The sequence below is a fragment of the Anabas testudineus genome, chromosome 10 (assembly GCF_900324465.2).
Source record: "Anabas testudineus chromosome 10, fAnaTes1.2, whole genome shotgun sequence".
Lineage (NCBI taxonomy): Eukaryota > Metazoa > Chordata > Actinopteri > Anabantiformes > Anabantidae > Anabas > Anabas testudineus.
In genome coordinates this window covers 5,330,206-5,355,693 of record NC_046619.1, presented here as the reverse complement: position 1 = coordinate 5,355,693, position 25,488 = coordinate 5,330,206, and the positions used below count along the sequence as shown (strand labels likewise).

At 40.9% G+C, this 25,488-nt stretch overlaps 1 protein-coding gene across 2 annotated transcripts; it reads right to left on the bottom strand.

The window, feature by feature from the left end:
- Positions 1–1,603: 1,603 nt before the first annotated feature.
- Positions 1,604–21,988, bottom strand: gabra4 (gamma-aminobutyric acid type A receptor subunit alpha4). 2 transcript variants are annotated; one of them, XM_026358668.1, is made up of 9 exons: positions 21,578–21,988; positions 21,327–21,445; positions 20,093–20,160; positions 19,629–19,849; positions 18,977–19,059; positions 16,122–16,265; positions 15,490–15,642; positions 10,245–10,501; positions 1,604–7,052 (listed from the first exon to the last, which is right to left on the bottom strand). In XM_026358668.1, exons 1-9 carry the CDS (start codon positions 21,664–21,666, stop codon positions 6,516–6,518), a joined length of 1,671 nt encoding a protein of 556 aa, XP_026214453.1. In that variant the 5' UTR covers positions 21,667–21,988; the 3' UTR covers positions 1,604–6,515. The 2 variants fall into 2 exon arrangements, with proteins under 2 accessions (XP_026214453.1, XP_026214454.1); XM_026358669.1 differs by lacking the exon at positions 1,604–7,052 and adding an exon at positions 8,079–8,208.
- Between the last annotated feature and the right edge of the window lie 3,500 nt (positions 21,989–25,488).

Sequence of the window (25,488 nt, the reverse complement as noted above, 5' to 3'; positions counted from 1 at the left end):
CTATTGATCTCGTGCTTAGAGCTTGTTCCTGTGCTGCTATGATTAGTCCCTCAGCGCTGTCTGTGAGTGCAGCCTTTTCCAGCCACAGGTAGGTTTTCCCACTGTCGGCACGCTCTGGTATCTGCCTCAGTAGCTTGTCTCTGGTGCCATCTTCCTGGATGTTCTGGGTTTTTATCCAGAATAGTGGCCTTGATAGTGAATAATATGTTCTAATACTAACTTTTATTTACATTCATCTGTGTGTGTGTATATATATATATATATATATATATATATATATATATATATATATATATATATATTTAAAGACTTGAACATACTTGATTGACAGGTAGGAGCGCCACAGATGGATGTAAATAAAAGTTCACATAGAGTTCATGATATCTGCTGTCAGATGGTTTCACTGTTACAAAATGCTAATGTTATATTTCTGCATCCTATTTTTGCCTCTTATGTAACTGAAAGATGAATCACAGGTACACTTTGCTTATAAAAATTAAAAGGTCACTTTCATAACCTTGGCAAAGCTATTTATGAAGCAGGAGTTTTCTACACTATCTTGCTAATTTCCCTCAGGTTACCAAGGAAACTAAAACAAGTGCAATTCGGCAGTCGTCCATGTTTTGCTGGTCATATTGCATTTGTCATCTACAGCTCCAGAGTTTTCCCTTATTTCACTTAATTCCCTTATTATCCATGGCTAAATATAACTACAGAGCCTGTGTACAAACAGCAGAAAGCTAAACCATGGACTCTCACACCTGCTTTCTGCAGCATGCTGTCACACTTGGATGTTGTGGGGTGGTTGTTTTTCATCGTGTCATTTAAACAATACAGGGTGACAAAGCTGTATTGTTTGACATAAAAATGTAAAACTCTTGTACAAGAATATACACTTTTCTTAATATATACTATGAAAAAATGATCAGCACATTTATGTTGTAGTTGTTTGTTTTGTTGATTATTTTAATAATATCCTTTTTTGTACAGTTATAGTAATTCCTCTCATTATTTGTCTTGTCCTTAGTTTTTATTTACTATGATTACTATTTTTTTAGAGAAACTATATACAAATATGTTTGACCATTTAACATGCAAACTGCACAATACAGATTGTAGTACACAGCCAAGCCACTAACCCTGGGGTTCGCAGACAACTGTGGCAGATGCCTCATTATAGTGAAATTGGTTAGACTGAGGCCACACATAAAGCTCTTAAAGGATGCAGACAGCGTGACAAAAAAAGTCTCTCAGAGTAGTACCTCAAACACTAAGTCCAGTTTCTGTGGTGAAGCATGGTGGTGGTGGTGGCAACACCATACTAAACTTTTCAGCAGCAGGGGCAGGGAGACTGGTAAGGATGACCAAAAGCATACAGCCAACACCATGCTGCAGAGACTTCAGGAAACGTCTCTGACTGTCCTTGAGTGGTCCAGTCAAAGCCTGCACAAGCTGAAACTTAAGACAAAGAAGGTTATGATTAGGCAATAAGGAGTTAGTGGTTAGGGTTAGGGAAAGACTCTGGTCCATATTATAAGAGACATACAGAATGATCTATGTCACTAAACAGATCACAGACCAGGAATTTGTCTAATGGGTTTAATTGTGTTTCTTCAAAACAGGGCATTAGATAAGAACTAATAAATGAAACATTAGTTCAAAAAATATTTCATCATACTGAATACCTTACAGTTGCCAGTACTAAGTACACAAAATGCTATTTATATTTTCACAAGTCCTTCTCTTTCAGGCAGTGTTGCAGAAAACCATCTGCAAACCAGTGCATTCAAAGTTCTGCAGGTTGGTCATTAGTACATCTGCAGGGTGTGTTAGTGTTCATTATGAGTTGAATTCATTCAAGTTTAGTACGTTTCTTACATCATGAAAAGCAATGTAGTACTTTGGCAGTATAGGTTTATGTAGGAAAGCCATTTAAGGTTGGGTACATACTGTAGGTCATGTTCTATTCTTTTACACTATTGCTCTCTGTGTATGGCTTATCTAATAGTATAAATACTGCTTTAAGTGGTGCTCCAGCCTTTGAGTATGATTATTGAGAGTGTACTCACAATCCACACGTCATTGTTTCACATCACTGAAACCTACTGGCACAACAAGGACCAGCAAACAAGGCGAGATGTCTCACTTTCTGTGTGTAAATGTTGTGACACAGCTATCGGTGGTATATCTTTATTTAACGTGGAGGTCTGTAAACCCTCCAAAGACTTGGACTACAGGATTTTATGCTATTAACCACCAAAGGCCTACACATTTATTATTGTGGCCTGTGGCATTGCAAAAACTGGGTTAAGTGAGCTCTCACTACAGATGAAACCACTTGAATCTATATGAGGAAAGATCCTAATGAATTAAAATCTGCTTTCTTTTTTAAGTGCATGTACTGAGGTTCAAAACAATACCTCAGCATGTCTCATATGGCTGGGATGGACACACTGCTGATGTGAGATACACATATACAGTAATTATACATCTTATATGACAATGTGACCACTTTAGGAATAAAGCTGAAGCTTGTTTCTGTCAGTTTTTGGTTGCGAAAGCTTTTGTGTTTACGACGAGAAACCCCAGATACCTACATCACTGTCCACCCTCGACCCCATTAACCAGCCAGCTTTTGCCCAGAGGACTCTCAGCTATGAAGACAGATGAGTGATAATAAGCATAATAATATGGAGGACAGACCTACATTGTTGCGGTGGTAATCTCTAGAGAACGAATCATGGAATAAATAGAATGATCAGTCTCATGAAATGTAATAGTTCTGCATTTAGACACCCTGTATCACCACACAATAAAATACTATACTATACTCAAATCATTTACTTTACAATTTAGGGAATAAGACGCTATAAATTTAAAGCACAAATCAGTCTGTTTGGCCACTTTTTACTGATTCTGATCATTTGAGGTCATTTCCAGTCTGAATGAAACCGTGGCATTTTACTCCCTCTAGTGGTTCATCCCTTTCAATGTGAAAGAAAGTAATGGTTTCCAGCACAGTGTGACGCCAAGAATCAGACATAAGAACAAAAACAGAATTTGTTTTTTTTATATCACTCAGCATCTTTTTTGGCGTAAACACATAATTTATCCCTGTACTTCTCACTTTAGCTCTAAAAACCAAACAGATATATTTTAGACTGTGACACATAATGAAAAAGCATTTAGCAAAGTTCTCTGGCATTCAGTCATTACTGACAAGACTAATTTTGCTATTAAATCATTTAAATCGTTCCATTGTAAAGACATTCATGTTTACTTTACAGTGTCTCATGCTGTACATATTGTATTTTGCATTTTTTCATTCTAGTTCAGGATATATAATCTTTTTATCACTGTATATCAAATAAAAAGTTACTCTGTTATAAGGATGTGAAGTTAGTGTACAGCACATTTACTAAAACACAAAGTCAGATTGTGTTTGCATGCTGTACAGCTTGTGTCCTTAGTAAAGATTTTTTATTGTTTGCAGAAAACTAAAAGTAAGAAGAAACAGAACAGCTACCGTTTTGGTAGTGATTTAGGCATTCAATACAAAAAAAATGAATTAATGAATCAATAATATACTAATAAAATGTCTTTAGCTTTCAGCTTGTGCAGGTTCAAAATAAAATCCAGTAGGATTGTGTTCAAACAAAGAGATCAGTTGAGCCACTAGAGGGAGTGTTGTGCCATAGTTTACTTCAAAAGTGCTTTAACTCTCCAGTGAATGGCCCATTTTACCAGAGCCATCTGCACTTCCTAGTCTTTGAAAAAGCTATTTTAATGCTATTGAGCTATTTAATCAGCTGAAATGACAACGATTAACCGAGAGCTTGACCTTATGCGGTTGAACTTTCCATAAACCTGCCCCGTGTCGGCTCTCAAAATGGCACAGGGAGCATGCGGAGCATCTTTAACTATCTGTCTGTCGTCCAGAACAGCATGTGTGTGAGAAAAAAAAAAAAAAACAGAAAACCCACAACCTGGCATTGGCAGCTCTGTCAATCATGCGCACATGGAAAGCAGCAGAATCACACTGCATAAGCATTGAACATCAATCTGTTGTTGGACAGGCTCCTCATTAGGACATGAGTGTTCTGTGTTTTTATGATGAGATGTATTTTGTACACTGTTGTGAGAGACAGAGAGAAAGGGTGGAGGGGGTGGGGGACCAACAGGGAGGTAATGATGGCAAAATCAATTTCACACATGAGTGCGTTTAGGAGAGCTGAGTGGCGGCGGGCATCTTGATCTGTCCATCAGCCTGTGCGTTCCTCGCCGCTGTGGCGGCATCATAACTCATGTTAGACTAACCGGTCGACAAGGGCCAACAACCATGACTACATGGATGATATGGCTATTAGAGCAAAAAACTAGGCCCCTACTACAACACGAATCTTCACATGCACCGAATATGTATGACATCTCTCTCTGCAGAGGTGTACAGCTCATGCACCGACTCCTTAACCTATAAATGGTCTCCACTGAATAATGGAGCAGGAAATGAGGCCATGAGGAAATGTATTCCTATAGTGGTGATTTTTATGATTCCCTCATTGCACTAAGGATAATATTTTGTCAATTATAAAAATGCAATGTGTGATTCTGATTGATGAGGGAATACAGATAACTCAAGGAGAGTATTATTTATCAAAACTCTAATTTTGTAGCCTAATTGATTCTAGGCTTATGTCTTTGTCTCTGTTATTTATAGTAAGTAATCACTAGAAATGTCACATTGTCCAGAGATGGGACTCAATGCCAATACATCCACCAGCAAGTAGAAAAACAGGAGACAGCAGAGAGGACGATTCTCTGACGTAACGTTGGGTCATATCTGAGTAATGACGTCCTTCACGCTTTTAAAAGATTCAATTATCAGCAGTATCTTTCATTTCCTCCGAGGGTCATCAGAGTGTCAAACTGCTCAAGGTCCCAATCACATGGGAAGATTTTTTTCAGTCTCCACAGTTTGTGCACAAATAAATACATTTTAGATTATTAACGAGCTGCACACAAAGACAACTCTTCCCACAGAGAGTCAACACACAAGTAGAGGCTTTAAAACGCTAACCCGTGAATTGACTCATTTAGTTCAACATCATTTGGAAAGTCTAGATGAGCTGAATGGTTATATTATCTTCTATAGGTCAGGTATCAATCCTCTTGTCTGACTTTCAGCATAAAATATTTCCTTTAAAAACGATGTAGTGCTGAGCTCAGACTTTCATTAGGGATGTTTAGTGTTCGTAATATAGTGTAGATCACATAACCCCGAACTCTGTTGACACAATGAACAGCATCTGACTGATTGACTGAGAGCAGAATATCAGCTTAGAATGTGAAATTAATTTGCTCTACTTTAAGCATGAACAAAATACATTTGTTCAAACAGGTCTAATGCCATGAAATGCAATGGGAAAAAGTGCTATTTGTGATGGAACTATCAAAACAGGGTAACTCTCAGTCACATCTGTCAGACACGGTTTAAGAAGGCGGACAGCAGCAGTCATCTCCTGTGTGTCTCTAGTGGAGCTGCTGCTGAACCCTTCAGTCACATTATTTTATTGTACATCCCAAAATGTCCCTGAACAAACAACCAACTCACCATGTTATTGCTGCAGGGATCTGGCTTTTCTTTATGTTGCCTCTGTTTGTTCGTGCTATGACTGTATTTTAATCACATTGTACAATCTTTGTCTACTATTGGGCGACCGTTTAAGAAGCTTAAATCCTACTGTTTCATGAATTAATAACTTGTCTTTACTTCTTACTGTCCAACTGATCCACTCTTCAGTCAGGTTCATCTCCAGTCTTTCCACATTACTTAATCCATCTTGTATAAGAAGGATGCTTTGCTCCTCTTGTACAGTAGAGCTTCTCTTGTAAAGTACAAGGGAAGCATCTCTTTGCTTGAGATAATTTCAACTTTACATCATCTGCCCTGCTGGCACCAAAGCAAGTCTTAATATCCAAATGGAAGTGCACTGTAATAATTAAATATAAATCCATTTATGCTAACAAACGTATATATTTACATAATGTGAGTCAGTTCATTTCAGGACAGTGGAACAAACGTCTGAACATCTTGTCAGTTGCAGGATACAAAAATAGGAAAAAAAAAAAAAAATCCCAAGCTTTATCGTGACTGCAGCCCAGGAGGGATCATAAGGCAGTTATAAGAAGTCCATGAAGATCTTTGCAGTCAGACACAGCACTACATCATATACAGGAAAGAGAACAGTAGCATATTCCGGTGTGCAGGTGTTCTTTCTTATGTTGAGTCAGTTCTTTCTAATTTGGTTGATTTGTTCCCATGCTTGCTGTTTAAATACCTTAGGAAGAAAAACAGAATGCATTCTGAGTTTGTTCTTCAGTAAAAGTGCTTGGCGGGCACATTTTGTCTGTTTAGCATGGATAGTTTCCTGTTATTGTGTTCAGACTCCCACAGTCCTCACTTGTTGCCCATCTGGTAAAAGTAATTATCTTCACTCTTGCTACCAGAGCAAAGTCTAACCACCTTTAGCCACCATTGTGTCCTTTGATAGGTAAACCACCCAGTAGACCATGTTAAATGCACCAAAGGACACTGGGAAGAGAATCCGTGCATACTTGTCAATTTTGCTGGTTCCACCCATACCAGCAGTGGTGGGCTGCGAGCACGGCGTCTGCTTTGGCTCCAGCTTGTTTCCCATCATCTGAATGCGCTCCAGCTTGGGTCCCAGCAGATGCTGAAGAGACACGGAGCCGGTGTTTTGCTTGCACGGCGTCCCCGCCATCACGTCTGGCGTGGAAGCTGCAGCTTGGGGTGTAGTCTTGACCAGCTGTGCAGAGGACGAGGCCACGCTGAGCAGGCTCTCAGACTTGGGGCTCGAGCGGGAGAGGGTAGAGGAGCTGCCATTCGTGCCGCTGGCCAAAGGTCGCAGAGGCCTCGCTCTTCCGACTCCTGAAATATTGGTTGTGGATTCGGCTCTCTGGTGAATGCTCGGGTCTTGATGGGAAATATAATTCATCCGCTTTCTCAGGTTGCCGTTGGCATCAGGATTTTGCTATGAGAAAGAAATAAACAATATCAACATATAAATTTGAAAGTTGACTGATCAGACAGAGCAGTATACTGGTGCTGGCACATGCAGTATAATCACTAATAAGGCAGACAAATGGATTTCCACAATTAGCACAGATATTTCCAGGTTGTATAAAGCACTATAAGTACACATAAAAACCAAAACAAAAAACAAAGAAAGGAAATGGATGTGCATTGATCTGCAATCATGTCTATGTACATTATTAGAATATTACTTCCAAGCCTCTAATAATTGGAGCACACCTTCTGTTCCCTTTTTTAAAATATGAGAACCACTGCTCCAGTCTCCTAGTCCCCACGTGTGACACTAAAGAGATGTGCCAGCAAAGACAGCCCAGCAATGTAAGAAACCTCAAGAAGGAAAATCTCATCCACACTTGACGCCTTACCACTGAGGAGCATCTTAACTTCCTCAGAGACCTGAGAGACGCAGAGATGTGAGTGAGTCTCCCCTTGAATCTACAGACTCTGCCTCCCCCCCAGAGGACATGTTATTTTGCTTCAGGATTTCCTCACAGCTCTGTTCCTTCTTTTACCTGAGCGTTCAAGACATACACCTGCAGATCTGGTGATACAACCACTAGCAAGCACAGACGTCCAGAAACAAAGCACCACTCAGATTCAGATCAGTTCCTACCAATTACTCACCTCCAGGTCCTCTATCATTGACCACGTGAGCATTGAGGTACCTGAAAAAACACATGGAGTCTCCAACAGGGTCAGATACTCTCTTTTTCTCGGCGGGAAACTCCAACACAGCAGCAGGGATTCCAGTATAGCCACACCGGCCCTGCACCTCCTACCTTGGGTGACTCCTGAAGAGAGTCCAGTCCCTCTCCAAGACTTGGGTTCCAGAGCCAGTACTGTGCATGGAGGAGAGTCCAAATATATCTAGTTGGTTTCGCTCCACATCCTGCACCAGGAGGGCTGCTTCCCCACTACAGAGGTGAAATTCATCACCTCTAGAACAAGCCTACGCAGCCAGGGATCAGCGTGCCCTAGTCCCCTTGCCTGGCACCCAGCCTGCACTGCAGTGGACCACGATTCCAGTCCCTGCAGGTGGAGAGCCCACAGGATGGTGCCTCAATGTAGCCTATTCAAGCTGTGTCCACTGGGCCCTGGTGGATCAAAGTGCAGATGCTCACTAACAACAACATTATTCCTCAGTCTGCACAGTGTTTCAGAGACTTCAGATCCTGCTGAAATCAAATGTGTTCAATTACAATCAAGTTAAACTGCTGGTCTCAGAAGTCATAAAATAAAGAAAGGGATGTGTTGTATTCACACAGAAAACAATATAGCAATTGAGAGGATTTGTCTTGTGAATAATTCTCTTCTTATTCCTGTCTCTCTCACGTTTGAAAGCGCTTTTAGGCAGACTAAAGCTCCTTTGTGCTTCTGCTCTGAAAAGCAGGCTGGGCAACATAAACCTTGTCATATTGATCTTCTGACAGGCCTCTTGACACAGATGGCCTTCATCTGGAAGCAGCCGATAGAGTGTGCGCATACAGATGTCACTTACGAGGATTTCACTCATTTCACACAAGCTTAAGACAGAAAGTAGGTAGCACCGCATCAGGGCTGTAATGCAGTGCAGCGTCAAAGGAGCTTATCTTTTGAGAGTTGATGTTTTCAACCAGGGAGAGTGTGATGGTGGTACCAAGGCATTTGCAGGAATAATCCACCCCCCTGGAAACTCAAAGGATCCAGTGTTATTCAGTCCCATGTGCAGCAGAGTAGGTGTGTGTGAGTGCGTGTGTGTGGATAGATTGATTTGCTTTTCAACAAGGAAGAGGTTAAAGCTGAGAAAGTAGAACCATGATCCCACCCTGACCCTCCTGCCGGGCTCTTTGCAGCAGCACGACCTGCTCTTGAGGAAAACTGCATTCATTTTTCCCCCATTGCCGGAGCCTTTCTCAAACCCATACAGATGTACCCAGACGGTGTTGCCGTGGCAACCTACTAATCCACCGAAGTGCCGTTGTCACTACACTGCATCCAGGCGTGATTACGCCACACTGGGATTTGGACTGGAGGGGGCAACTAAAAGTAGTTAGTGTAAAACTGACATATGTATTGCTGGCTTCTGTCAGCTTCAAAGATCAGTTAACAGTAGGCCTATATATTTAATTCACATCCCTTTAGAAGAACATCACAAAGAAGAAATGTGCACTTCACACTTCTTTTCAAAGCACCAGAAATACATTCCTTCAGTTACATGAGCAGTGATTTGTAACACGTTCGTCATATCTGACTAAGAGCTTTAAAATAGCTTTATGGCACATTCAATCCATATGTCAGCTATCAGGCTGCCATTGTAATTTGCTTCAACTTGTGATGCAGAAATATCAGATTCTGTCAATTTCTTTGCGCAGAATTTCAAAATAAAGGCTCAATTGCTAACGCGATTATTGAGAAACACCTCTTGAGCAGCTACCAGCTACAAACATCTGCTCTGTGGTTGCCATGCTGTTGTCAGACACTTTTTTTCTCACTTTCATATTATTTTTATCTTCTCTAAACCAGAGTGAACACGTTAGCTGCTATATTTACTAGTATAGCTGAACAAAACCTAAATTTGTGCATTTGGGGCTTTGAGGAGATTTGACAGAGCAGTTACCTTAATAATCAAGTCAAAGAAACAGAGTTCTTGTTTTGAATTATGCAGGAACAAAGAGTCTCAGAGCAATAGTTATATTTGTTGACATAATCAAGAAAGAAATATAAAAATCCTAAAACACTGTGAATGTTATAAAGTGGTCATTGTTCATGTCACTATCAGTTCTCTTGATGTGAATTTGCTTTTCCTACCTTTAGTCTTAGAACATGAATTTGGATTTTAAGCATAGTGTGCATGTGTAAAAATAATAAGATTATCAGTTCAATTAGATTACAGGACGGTTAAAAGTTCAGTTCTGGTCTAAACTTGCATCCAGATCACTCCTATTTTCTCTACATTTGAAACCTCTCATCTCTCATTAGCCGTACCACAGCTGACACTCCTCGGGCAGGCCCACTCCCAGCCATGCGAAAGTAGAGGCTAAAGGCCACATACAGTAAGCACATAATAGGGGACGTGCTGTGTAAGTGCTCCTTGAAGTAAAGTGTCATCAGTGTTATTTGCCACGGCTGCTTTGAGAGAAACAAAAATCACCTGCAGCACTTCCTCCGTGTCCTTGACCTTGACAGGCGTGGTTTGGGGCACCGGGGGACATTTGGCTGGCTTCTTTTTGGCCCGCTCAATCTGTGCTTGGGTGAAGTAGTTTACAGCAGCAAACTCAATGAGGGCAGAGAAGACGAAGGCGAAGCAGACAGCTATGAACCAGTCCATTGCCGTAGCGTATGAGACCTTGGGGAGGGAGTGGCGAGCGCTGATACTGAGCGTCGTCATGGTTAGGACAGTGGTGATACCTGCAACGATAAAGAAAAAAAAGAACATCAACCATATATACATGCCATGTCAGAACAGTTTCATGTGCAGCCACATGTTGTTAGTATCTGTACTTTCAAGAAATACTTTTAGAATGAAACACACAGTAAAGGACTTTCTTCATATAGCTGCCGAAATGAACAGTGTTGATCATTTCGGCAGTGTTCAATAGCCCGTGCACTCTGTGTTGTCCTCATCAGCATATTTCATTAACCGAGTGCAGAGGGATAATGAACTAAATATATCTGGGTCTCTGAAATAGAAGAAGTACAAAACATAACCCAGTATTTACAGTACACTTTTGTAACTGAGTTTATTGGCCACGTGTGGGCAAGGTAAAAATGAATAAGCACAACATTGTCAGGTGTTAGTGTTGTATCCTTAATTAAGGAGAAACAGTGACAGGAGAAGCATAAGGACATTCCTCACAGTCACCCCCCTCTACTTATTCTTACGTTTGAAACAGAACAGCTTCAGGACTATAGTTACCTCGATTTAACTGATCATTTCTGACCTTTTCTTTTGAAACAACTTAAATTGTGTTGTTGGCCTGGGATACATTTTTAGCTCTTAAACTCAACCATTTGAACTGAACTCCCATTGTGGTAAAACCAGAACATACTGTAAATCTAAAAGACACGAGTGAAACATCAACTGACTTAAATAGCATCATGGTGTTGTATCGTTGGGATTACTCTGGTTGTTCTGGTCTGGTTTATCAGACCTTGGTGAAACAACCAGTCACAGAATTAGCACCTAGTTGATAAAGAAATTGACACGTGCCAGTCTTTTCACTCAGGCTCACTTTTTAGCTTCACCATGCATCCTTTGGAGGGTAGCAGGTGAGCAGGCGCCACCTGCAACAATCAATTCCTCTTTCTCTTTCTGGGAGCAGGAAGTGATGAGGTTAGGTGTTAGACGCCATAGTTTATTAAATAGTCTGTTCCATTGATATTCACTTAAATGCAATTGATAAACAAAAACATTGAGCCTTAACCAGGATAGTAATATTTCAGCCTGAAGCTCTACCTCCAAATAATGTTTGTGTAGGATGAAAGCATGTAAAACTCTGATGCGTATCAAAAAACCTAGTTTTCCATTGCAAAAAGTAAATCTTCTTTCTTTAAAGTAGCAACTGGAGACTCTACAGCTGTGGAAAGTATGTACGTGAAGGGAGTTTATTCAACTCAATACTGAAGAACATCCCAGAACAAAATATGTACTAGAATAAAATGAGACCAGGTACCAATCTGGCCAGCACGCAAGGTCATGCATGATTCCTACAATAACAAAAGGTTGCAGAATAAGCCTGTAGCTCATCACATGTCCTTGGTATTACTAACCAATAGCATTAATGTGATTTGGAGAAAATCCCCTTTACGTTGGAGATCTAGAACAATCTGTGCTGCAGAGTCCTTGCCCAACGTAAATTCATCCCCTGTGTCTGGACGTGACCGCCATATAATTACCTGTCAGTCAAAAGCAGCTGGATGACATTGATAGGTGAACTGCAGCTTGAGGCCGCAGACTGATGATATTAACCTCTAAAATGAAGCTGTTCTCCACAAACAAAAACGGTTGATGGATATACTGGGTAATGTGCATATCTAAAAGTCATTTTTTCTTGATGATAAAGAAATATTACATGAATATGTTTCTGTAATTAGGAAAGATTTTGGTTTTTGGGGGGTTTGTTTTTATTTGTGAGGGTTTTTTTTTTTTTTCAGGGTAAATAGCTTCACTATTACTTATTACTATTACTTACTTATTCTCATGTCTCTGGCCAGAGCCAAAAGGCAAATACAGGGAGATTTCACTGCATGAATCAGGTATAATAAAATATTTACTGGCTCCTATCTGCTGCAAAAGACGACTAGCACCTGAAATAAATTTCAAGTGTTGTTGCAAAATGTCTGATTACTTATGCCAATGTTATATTTAAGTTTTTCCTTTTTCATATATTTGCAAACATTTCTGTGTTCACTCTGTCATTATGGGGTGCTAAGTGTAGGTAATTTAGTTATTCATATAATTAAATAACACAGTGATTGTGGCTGGTGTTTGTTTATGTGCTGTGTCAGTGAACCCCAGGAAGACTGGTGAGCACAAGCTTATTTACAAAGATTAAAGAACTAAATAACACAGTAAATAGTGGAGTGTCTTGTAAGGTGCCACTAAAAACACATCTATCTCAGTTTATTTAAACAACAATTAATCTAATCCAAGTATTGCTGGAGATATTGCTGCTTTCTCAGCAAACACAAAAATCATCATCTTATGTCCTACAATCATCAGCCACAATACGAGTCAGGGAGACCATGCTGATCACAGTAGGATGTGTGTTTACGTGAAGTATACCTCTCCTCAAAACCTTCATGTATGTTCAAGCAAAGTGAATAAGCACAATTTAAAACTAAGGTTCCTTGAGCACATGTATCTCATGTAAATTAACACCTGTACACTGTCAGAGACAAAGAGAGACACCTGTGTCCACTCTGTATTAGCTGTTTAGAAATGTGCTTTTTACTTTGACACGTCCGTCTAAAGACAGCAAGCTCTAACTGTAATCCTCCCTCCTCTCCTGTTGGTCTTCCTGACGAGCGGCTTCTACGCCAGTAACAGGGCACTGTGGTTGAGTCACCGAGGCAGGAAGTCAAAACAGCGTGTGGCTGCAGGGAAGAAGAGGAGAAATCCTAACGCCGACCACCCTCCTCCTTTCCCACCCCAACCTCACACAGCGCAACCACACACGCACACTGAGCACAGAGGATAACAGCAGAAATCCGCTGCCTCAGAGGCTCCACCGATACAACAATAGTGCTGCTGTGACGCTCCTGTTATGCTGGACAGCCTGGGCTGGGGGGGGGGGGGGGGGGGGGGGGGGTTCAGTGCAGCTGGACTGTCAGATACATTGGCCACTGCTGGAAAGAAGCACTGATCCTCCAGTGCCTTATTACTCTGAGACATTTCACACAGGGTCACACAGGGTTTTTTTCTGCTTAGCAAACAATTTAAGCACATAAACTCCTTTAACCTTTGACTATAGAAACATGCAGTGTATTAGGTGACACTGCAGTGTGTGTGTGTGTGTGTCCCCAGCTGTAAAACTGCTAGTTTGGCCACTGTTGTAGTGGTTCTCGGTTACATTTCATGGGATTTTCACAATGCCGAAACACCAAACAACCAAAAATTCATTAACAGCTTATAATTGATCTAGAAAGCTTTACACTACTAAACCAGAAGCGTTTGGTAACTCCACAGACCCTGACCCACATAGCATCACGTACAGTACAGTCAACACATCACAAAGTTGTTCATCAACTCATGTTTCTCTGTCTCTTTCATTGCCTCCTCGTGGTGATAAGATAAAATCATCTCTTAAAAGTTATGCTCCACGAAATAATCTACCAGAACTCCTTTCAAAATGGAGAACAAGTATCTGTGCCATTACCTGCGAATGACTTTCCATTAACATAAGTGGAGGAGCATGGTTCGCTAGCTGTCGGAGTGCGATGTCCCTTAATAACAAAACAACGAAGCCCAGCACCGGTGTCTTGTTTTAGCAGCCTCTCTATCAACACATGCAAATCACTTTATTTTAGGACAGGGACCAAAATGTACCAGGAGAACCTGGAAGAGTGCAACTTGGTCTTTGGTCAAAAACTGAAAGCAACACTAATGTACTCTAATGAACTCTTTTCATAGGCAATATAACAGTAGTAATATAATATTGGTACCATGAACAAATAAATGAAAAGAGATTCATTCATCATCAGCAAGCATAAAGGAAAAAAAATCAAAACAAAGACTGCAATCTTTGAAAAAACTAACAAAAATCCTGTTATGATAACATAAAGGCTCAATAAGCACACTGTGCAACACAGAGTAGGGTTAAGATTTTAAAACAAATTAAACAACGTTAATGTGAATTAAGTCAAATCATTCTGTTAAAGGGATGACCTTCTGTCTTATATGTTAATGTTCCTCATAGTGTCGCTCAGACACAGGGAGAGAGTCGCAGTATGAGTAACATATAGCGTGTGAGGCCAGGCAGTTAACCATGAGTGTGTTCCAAGATGAGCAGGAAATTAGTTTTCACCTGTTATTGCTGTTTAGTGCAGCGGTTTTTATGAGCTGAGCTTCTGAATAACGTCTGGATTTAGGTCACAGCTTTTGAAGCATCACCTCCTAGAACATCCTAGACCATTTTTTAAACCGCTTGTCCAGTGAAGGAGTGCTGGAGCCTATCCCAGCCTGGACAGATCACCAGTCCATCGCAGTGCAGACATACAGCGACAGACACTCACATTCACACCTATGGGCAATTTCGAGTCACTAATTAACTTAACATGCATGTCTTTGAAAGTGGGGAGACCCAGAGAGAACTAACGCAGACACGGGGGAGAGCATGCAAACTCCACACAGAAAGGCACCCTGCCAAAACGTGGATTTAAACCAGGGTCCTTCTTGCTTAGTGCGCCAGAGGGGACTTCAGCTGTATAGTTACACACCCTTCAATTCTAAACGATCTAGACAGGTGACTGCAGCAGCCAGCTGACAACATAAGATATTTAAATAACACAACTTTGGAGTTATACTGTGGAAACTGTCCATCTCACTTCAACTCAAGATGTCACAGAGACCAAACTGACATGAAACCACCATCAATTTAACAGAGCATTTTGATTAGGTAAAGGTAAATTGAGCAATCACATTCTGTAACAAACATACACAGGAATCGGTAACCGGTTTAAAACTAGCAGCAGCTTCTTGTAGAATCCTACAGATGAAAAACAACTGCAGCTCTTGATAGCCTCCATAATCACCGCACGCTATCATCACCTTGTTGAAGAAAGGATGAAGAGACACTCCAGCTCTGATTGCTCTGCTGGCGTGCAGGCATCAAATAAATAAACAGAGAGGATCAAAAAAGGCTGTAAAGGATGAGGGATGTGTGAGGTCTACATACCGAAGACTGTGCGTGCTGGGACTGATTCTTTATTTATCCAGAAGGACACTTGGGAGAGGATTACTGTCATTATGCAGGGGATATACGTCTGAATCATGAAGTAGCCCATTTTACGTTTCAAGTGGAAGTAGACCGTCATCACCACATATTCACCTGGAGGATCAACAGAAGTGACTTAGTTTGATTAACAAAGAATTTCAGTTTTCAGTTAACATAGCTTGAAACAGATGTCACTTTTGGTTGTGTTGAACCATTTTCCTTCCCATTTCTGAAACATCCATTTTCACCATCCATTCCAACCTACTGGTGCTAAAATCTACAGTATTTGGGATCCTTCAGTATTTCTGTGATCCCCTGAGAGGCCTCAACTCATGATGTTTACAGTGTTTGATTTATTGAGGCTGGTACACGTCTACTGTGTAGACTTGATGCTCCCCGGCTGCATTTGTACATTATTCACATGGAAAATATATCGTACGCTCAGCATATGTACAACCTTTGACATAACGTATCTTTTCTGTGACTACAGAAGATCAACACTACCTAACATTTGGGTCTTTCACATTATATCTGCAGCCATTTTGCTGAGCAGTCAGGTAAATTCAGCTGACAAAGTTTTGAGCAAGTCTCACCTGTGATGGATTTAATTGTTTCACTGGAGACCGTCTGGCCGATAAGATCATATTGAACGAGGCTGGAAGACTCAGGGGGGACCTCCACTGAATGCTGAGGCCCTTTGGTCCAAGTATAGATCATCTCTGTTTTAGGATAGGCATCTGTGGGCAGACAGCAAAACCCCATTAATGTGAGTCATTGACTGTAAGTTGGTGTATAGGGGGATTTCTCTGTGTGTGCTTGTTCAGATTTATTATGGCCATTGTTAATCTAGCTTTTAATATATATTTCTTATAAATATTATATATTTTAAGATATTCAAAACAGCTACAATACATTTTTTTTTCTTTACCTCCACTAAGTCTTTTAGCTCATTGTTTTGGTTTTATGGTCCTCAACACGGCATCATTTCCAGAAGCAGGTAGTGGACAGTAGGTTTATCTGAGCTTTGTAGTTGAACACAGCTGCCTCCTGTTCTGTGGTAACTGACAGCGAGACTTAACCCAAACGTTAAAGTTGCCGAAACCAAAACAAAGAGCTGAAAGATGCTAAAATGCTAAACGAGCTGAGAGGCATCCGGAGGTTAATTCTCTGTTCTCATTTCAAAATTTAAATTTCCTTTGTTAGTAAATGAATATTGATTATTGAAGCTTTAGCGACACAGTACTGTCTACAGTAATCTTCTTTTTCATTCTTGTTTCTTTGATAATTGTAATCTTGGCAAGAGGAAATTTGCTGAGGCAGCTTTAAAAGTCTTCACTGACTAATTTAATTTAGTCCATCAACCCTGTTCAAACATAGAGCTTTCAGAGCTTTAATTTTTCTATTTTTCTAATTGAGGCCAAGGAGGATTTTTCATCATATTGCACTATATTGCTATTAACTGGCCTGTATCTGTCATTTTCTATTAGAAATATATGATGTGACATATATTACATACCACATATAAGCTACCCTTTGAAATCCACTTATTCTTTTTATCCACTAAAAGCAACATGATGGAGTCAAAGTTCATCGAGCTCGCAGCTGTCATATTTCACTCAGTAATGCATCACGCTGACATCTAAATCATAAGATGCCCTTTTATTTCCCACTGTTGCATCCTCACGGTGCCTTGCTGTATGTATACCGGTGAGGTCGGCCAATCTGTGGACGCACAACAAAATACCAGTTGTCTGAGCTCGCCACTCCCTATGGGACTCCACATCAGCAGGATACCAACTGTGCTGCCAAAATGAAATGACTCTGGTGTGTCATGGAGTGGAACGCAATGCCTGTACGCACGAGTCCAGATGGAGACACAGAAAAGGAGACAGAGAGAGGGAGAGGGAAAAAAAAGTGATGGAGATAAAAATGAAGTCAGGACATACAGAGAGAAAATGAACACACACACACACACACACACACACACACACACACACACACACACACTCACACACACACACACACAAGCTATGGAAAATAGCTGCATAGGGCTGTGCTGTCCTGAGGCAGAGGAAGGGATTCTGACCTTTCCTTCGCTTCAGGCCAGATCAGAGCCATGGCCGCTTTCTCCTGACTGGAGCAAGATGGTGAAGGGAGGAGGATGAGGAGGGGGAGAAGCATGACAATAACTGAGAAATTGAGTTTGTCCTCTGCAATGTCACCACTCTGCTCAACTGACAGCGAATTGGGCGAATGTAAAGGCAAACTTGTCTTTTCCTTTCTCATGCCGATGTAATCTTCAAATCGCTGCTCTTCTCTGATAAGACGGAGCTGCTCTGTTTGAGAAGCTCCTTCGTTTGAAATTCCCATTTCTGCTGACCAGTAGTCCCACTATAAACACGGATGCTGAGTTAGGGCTTCATTGTTCGCGATGAAGAATGACATCCTTCATTATTTAGTGTTAGGATTCAGCTTTGTGTCTGACAAAGTGCTCAGCTCCTCCTTCTCTTTTCAGCACAGAATCCATTCCAGTGCCAAGCAGATTACAGTCACGTCATCGAGCTTTAGGGGAAAATACATTTTATAAGCTGGGATAAACTTTTGATTCGTTAAAGATTTCTTTACCTTTTGAAGAGATTGCAGGTCAACACATAAACAATAGTCTGTTAGCTTAGCTTAGTTTGAAAAGTTGGAAAGGTGTAAAAGAACAGCCTGTCAGTTGTCATTTTTACACTATGTGTTTTGTATGGATTTAAAAACTATATACAGCGTGTTTGTTCATTTGAGACAGAGATACACTTCCTGTGAATTTTCAGTGATGGTGAGCTAACCATATGTTGAATTTTATTTATATTTACAATTGCTGTAATTTGTTGTGTTTTAAATGTATAATGTTATCACATCATATATTTTGATTCATATTATAGACATATAGACAGGAGAGACAGAGCCAAAACTCGGCTGAAGTGTTGTGTAAGACTCCTTACAATGTAAAGTCAGGTCTCCTGTGTAACAGCACCGGGGGGAGGGGGCACAAAATGTAAAATGCATTGTGGAGGCTGGTGCAAGTTGCCGTCACCTTTTCAGCTGTGGGTTTATTTGTTTATAGATATTTAGAAATGACTCAAATACAAAGCTTGAATGTGATAATGAGTCATAAATGAATGAAAGACTACGTGTTATTACTTTCAAAATCTTCATACACCACGATTAACATTTCTTTTTGCACTCAGTAAATGGCATCTGTTGCCTGTCTCTCCTGTACAAACACGCAGGAATACTAAACTTATGGGATCCTGTAAAGTGGCCAAAGATCAGGCTCTGTATTGTGTGTGTGTGTGTGTGTGTGTGTGTGTGTGTGTGTGTGTGTGTGTGTGTGTGTGTGTGTGTGTGTGTGTGTGTGTGTGTGTGTGTGTTTGTCAGCCACCCATACACACACAGGACTTACAGCTTCCAAATTTAAGAGGGCATGCATGCCCATCCATGGGGAAGTCCACAAGCTTCATGGGACACTCGGCACTAATGGTCAACCTGTTGCAGCACAGAGAAGAGTGGTTTAATAAAAGGTCACTCGCTTCACTTCATAGTGTGCTAAATGTTGACCTCACTGTGTAAACTAGCAAAGGAAGAATCAAAGCATTTAGCCGCTGTTGATTTTTCAGATGCACATACAAGTCAGTGATGTGATGTGATATATAACACTGAAAAGGTTTGGGTTTGACAAACCCTTTCACTGAAAAGACAAAGGAGCAGTTATGTGACTGTTACAGTATACTGAGGGTAAGATTTGAAAGTTGGCTGCCTCCACACACCCCTGTGCTGTTTACACTGTGGGCCTGGGTATTGTTTCACAGGAAAAGCTGCTTGGTTTGTTTTAAATTAAACAAAGCTTGTCTTCTGAGCACACAAGCACTATAATATAACCCTCTTCACCAGTTATTATATGAAGAGCCCATTTCTCCATCATCCCTCAGCATGTTAAAGTAACAGAATATGCACACATGATGACTGACTATTACTGAACTGAACGCCACTCATTAGGAGTCTAATGTGAGTAGATTAAATATGGTGATGGAATAGATTGCACTGTTCTGTGGTACCTCATGGTGTAGAGAATGGTGCCATTCTTCATGATGCGGAAAAGCTTGTTAGGGGCCGTCATGTTGTGAGCCACTGACTTCTTGCCATTCCTGAAAAAGGTGTCTGGTGTCCACACTTTAGTCACCATCAGGTTGTTCAGCCTTAAAATCTCTATGGGACCCTCATACATCAACCTCCGGTCCACCCACGTCTGACGAAAGAACACGTCCATTGTGTACTCCTAACACAGGAAAGTTGACAAAACCAGGAGAGAAGAAAAGAAAGGAGCAGGGGTGTGCTTCCCCAGCCACAGCAAGAAGAGCTGCTAATGCTTTTTATATGCCCTGCAACTGCCAAGTTTGGAAGAAGGGTGTGTGACCATATGGTGCATGCAGGAGTGGGTAATATTAACCTCACATATTGTATAAAACAATATGTTAACTACAGTTGCTGTTGTGTCATTTTCTGGGGATGAAATACATACCATTTCAACATCTGAGACAGGCCCAAAACTTGTCACATAAATATCAGTCTTGACCTCAGTCACAGGACCTAATGAACCAAAGACACACACAAAATATGTCACATTTAATGACTGTTTTAAATCCTTCCGTATCTGTGTCTGGACTTATTTACACTTGTGTATGAGCTCTCTTCACAAGCCTACAGCCCTTCAGGATCAAACTTTAAAATAAGAGCAGTAGCTTATCTGATCCCGAGCTGTAGTGCAGGATATCCACATAATGGAAGTGAAGAAATAGCCTGAAAGATGTAAAAACATAATCCATTTTGAATGAATGGTAGAATGAATGTGGAGGGGGGCTGCACTGTAAAGGCCTTGTTTATAAGTGCAGGGAAAAGCAAAGCTGCAGGACAGTATTCTTGGATAGCTGTACATTACTGTTAACAGGCTGCTTCTACTATAAGTAGAATAATGCTGGTTCTTAACATAGTGGCAGTCATGATGTATGAAAACCAAATCCGTAGGCCTACTTTCAGCACTTGAACTATGCATTAAGCCTTTACACTGCAACATACCCACGGTTATGTAACTGTCGTCAGTTTAACATTTGTCGCTTTTCCTCAGCTTTATTACTTTTCTTTATCTAAACTGGTGGTCCGGAGATGGTGATGTTCTAGTGGGTCGATGTGTGCAGGTTAAAACCAGCAAGATAATAGGTTTACAGTTTAGTTTATTGCTTTATGGTGCGTTTTTACCGCCCATGGCATGGAACGTAAGGAAGTAAAAAATAGTTTTCATCAAGTGTTAGGAAGGTGTAGGGTGATTACTATGGGTATGACTCACAGAGTGTATCTGATGCTCAACAACCACCCTAATACAGTTTGTTGTGCCTCTAACGTCACACTGCAGAAAAAAAGTTCAGAGGAGTGGCTGTATTTGCTGAGTTGTCATGTAATTATTGAGGACTAAATGCATTGACTTGACTTGATATTGGGTGTGTTTGGTGCTCAGTAGTGCGCCTACAGCACTACCTCAAGCACCTATGGCACTTTAAGGTGTAATAGAAGGATTTGCTTCAAATCACTGTATACAAAGTAGTAAAAATAGATCATTAGACCTCTAGTTTCTTTTAATTCTTAAATATTTTAAGTGATGTATGGCCGCCATTGATTTGCTATCATTGTTCCCATGTGATGAGCTACGTTTCATTCTTTTAAACACAACCTCTGAAATTGGCGTTTTTCTATCTACATACCTCCGAATCCAGGTCGCAGCCTGTTGTCATATCCGTCCAGAAGTCGGTCCAAAATGCGAGTAAAATTCTCCGGATAGATCTTTTCATCCTTCCTTGTTTGTCCAGAAATTCTTTTTACACTGGAAAGCAAAAATAAAAGAAAACCAAACTACCTTAACTTCATCAGTGCTGAAAAGAGAAGCATCGTTATTGGCGATGTGCGCAGAGCAGGAGGTTTCAGCACCACGGACAGAGACGCTGTGGAGACTCACCAAGTCGCCAAACAGAAAAAGTAGAAGAGGGTCCGAATGAAAGCGGGGCGCAGCGCTGTCCCCATCTCCTTCTTCTTGGCAGAAACCATGTTTGCATGCCATACTTCACCTCTTCACATCTCACCACGCCAGATGCCTGTGTCCCGGGGAAAAAAACAGGAGGAGAGAGTCGGCGGCGACACCGAGGGCAGAGCGGCGCAGGAGGGGAGGGAAGTTGGGAGCTTCTCTCCTGGTCCCGCAGTGTCTCCGCCAGACGCACGACGCGCAAACGCGCACACACACACACACACACACACACACACACGTTCACACACACATACACACACACACACACGTTTTCAACCCCCAGCCCCGGTCACCTTTAGTCCGGATCCAGGCTGCTGCTGCTGCTGCTCCTGCTGGTGGTGCTGGTGTTGGTTGCAACCAGAGAAAGAAAACAATCCTCCCTCTCTGTTCTTCAATCTCTGACTCTCTCTCTCTCTCTCTCTCTCTCTCTTCCCTCCTTCTTCTCTGGCTCTGTTTGCCTGCTCCCTCTCTCACACACACCTGCTTTGGTCAGGACACAGATCAGACGTGCACTGTTTTGAAATGACTTAGAGAGGGGTTCGTCTCTGACTTCACCCTCTGTCAAAACTGGCAAAGGTCACAGATAGGTTTGCTCATCTCCACGACCTCGCCTGCCTTTCAAAGTCTCACATTTGTAAAAACACCTTTTTTCCTTCACATGTTTGCTTTTAAGATTTATTTTCATGTCTGAAAAGAACCACAGAAAACTAGATATACTCTGAGCGTGCCCTTTGACCTCAGCATCAGTCAGCATCCCTCTCTTCTCTTTGTGACATTGTTATACGCAGCCTAGCCTACATGTTGAACTAGTTTCAGGAATGTGTTGGTGAGCGCCTGTATTAAGATTCAAATGGGTCAGTCTTGTCGCAATGTGCAGTCACACACACACACACACACACACACACACACACACACACACACACACACGTGCACACAAAGGCACACAGGTACTGTAGAGGAACTGGGACAAGCCACATGCTGCTTCACAGATTTCTCTGCACCTGGGACAAGCACAAGACCTTCACTGTGTGTGTGTTTCTGTGTGTGTGTGTGTGTGTGTGTGTGTGTGTGTGTGTGTGTGTGTGTGTGTGTGTGTGTGTGTGTGTGTGTGTGTGTGTGTGTGTGTGTAAAGAGAGACTCTGAAGGTGAAGTGCGGGTAAATCTCACAGGATAAACAAGATGTCTAGGTTCCACCACACTGGCTTTCCTGATTAGTTTTGAAGCGTACACACACAGATTCACACACTGGGGTGAAACGGGAGCCACTTAGTGTGAAGGGAAGGTGAGAAAACATTATGTAGATATGTTTCATGCAAGCTGAAGTCATGTAGTCTTAGCTAGTCTTATAACACAGCTCCCAATCCCCTGCACAGCCGCCCACCCCAGTCCTCCCACAATACACTAGAGCAAGGCGGCTCTGTGGGGGATGAGTAATATGCTTGCTCTTTGTGGGAGCAGGCATTCGTCCAAGAGATTTTTTTTTTCTCTTTTCTTTTCTTTTTTAGACGTTTGATTAAAAATTGCTCTTTTAATGGCAGCACTTTAAGAGTACTTTCCAAAAGGTTGAATAATGACCGCTTAAAAGTGCGGTAAAATATCAAAAGTATAGCTTTAGCCACGTTGACCTTAAGTCTGTTGTGTGTTGAATTCACATGATGAGATCTGAAATTGAATTTGTCTTATTGCGCTCTTTTGTGGCTTTAGTGCCAGTGTGTTTGTCTTTGATACAGTTTGTCCCGAGATGACTTGGAGCAGGTTCTTGTGCTTTGTAAGCTATTTACCCTGCGGCATAAATAACTACTATGTTAACCTACTTTTTTATCAGTGTGAGAGCATGTGTGTGCTTGAAGAGCAGAGGCTTGGCTCTGTGATGACTGGTGTGTGTGCTGGAAGGGGTTGAGGGGCATGGCAGCAGAGGGTCATTACATTACCTCCTGTAGGATCCACAAAGGGCTGATGACAGCCTTCAGAAAGTCCCAACCACATGACGCACACACACACACACACACACACACCTACAGCTGCTGCAGCAGAGCTTGTTAGCTGGAGCTCAGCACACATGAAAGACTGCTGTCTTTACTGTGTGAGATCTCATTAACTTTGCACATAGTGATTTTTAGAGTGGCAGTGAAATAATCCTCATTATTCTGCTTTTGTTCAACAGCAAACAGAAGTGGAAAGTAACGTGCCTTTTGGGGAAGTATCATTTTGAGGAAATTTTGTGACGGTTGTCATAAGATAATAACATCTGAGCTTCTTTTTATTTTGGTATCTTGACTGTAATTACTAATTACACTCACTTTAAATATAACAACATTGTTCTAAATCTGTATGAACATAAAAATAAGAGAAGAACGTCCCAAATTATGAGACATGTTGCTGTCATCGATTTCAGAATGACCTTATTTCTTCCTTACAATGTTACATTTTCTCAGTTTAAACATTTGAAATATTTTCTGAGGTCTATTGTGAATAAAATATGGGTTTATGAGATTTGCAAATCATAGCATTCAGTTTATCTAAAGATTTCACAAAGGTTCCTAACCTTTTTTTTGACTAGTGTTTATACAGTTATACATTAAGTGTTATGTTGTGTAAACCTTTTGCATTAGCAAAAAATTGTTTTGTGTGGCTTGGAAGCAGAGCAGCAACCTCTACATATAGATATCTATGTATATGCATATATAGTGATGTTACAGTTGGTATGTTGCCTTTTCACACAGCAACCTACAGTATCGTTTTCAATTTCAAGAGTCGTGTCTTTCCAACATCCTCACACCTTTCCGTTATTTTCTGTAATTTTACAAAACTGACAACTTTTACATTCACTTCTCATTGTGATTTTAATCTGCTTTAATCAGACACAGGGTCAGTGTTTAAACTTCTCTCTCCACCTCTCTTTTTTTATTCTTTACTCAACAATGCAGACACAGAGAGGACATGCAAACTTCACACAGAAAGGCTGACCCGTGGGTTTGAACGTCGGTCCTTCTTGCTGTGAGGCGACAGTGCTAAACCACTACATCACCATGCTGCCCTAGAACCATGTATATTTTCGGAAATTTCAGGAACCATTTAAGAAAAACTTCATTAAACTGAACCTACAAAGAACTTTTTTGAAAGGCTGGGAATAAATTTGCTGTTTGCCAATGCATATGTGTAGATAAGTGCACACACACTTCCTTGTGTAATATTTGTGTGTTTGGAGGATTTAAAACTAGCAGACTAGAGCCTCATCATCCCTGACCAACAATGTCATTTCTTCCTTGTGAACATCCACATTTGTTAAAAGTTAAACAGAGAATAATCCAAATTAACGCAGGCGACACTAGGATGCTACACAACTGCAGCTGCACAGATTACAGCAAGTATATTCCTGGTCTTAATAAAAATCTATTTTTGCACAACTTCTTTTTTGCACTTTTGGTGGTCCTTTAAAGAACATCTGATAGAAAGGTTCTTTATTCAGAGAATCATCTTCTGAAAAGTTCCTAGAGGACCATAAATGGCTCCTCAATGGCTTTACCCTGAATCATTTATTTTGGTTCAACTTAGCACATCTGGTGTTCTGAGTGTATCACTTTACACTTTACTACACATTTATAACATAATTTGAATGATAGCAAGAGTAAAATATTTATGAACAAGGAGCATGACTCATTTTTTTAGGCAAAGCAGCTTTATTTACATAGCAAAGCAAACAGAGACAACTCAAAATGTGCATAATCAAAGAAAAACATTGGAAGGACGTTTGCAGATAATGTTCTGTGGGTTCATTACTGTGAGTGATCCTTTTGATTTAAGACTTAGAAATTTAACAAATTGGTCATACAAAAATATTCATC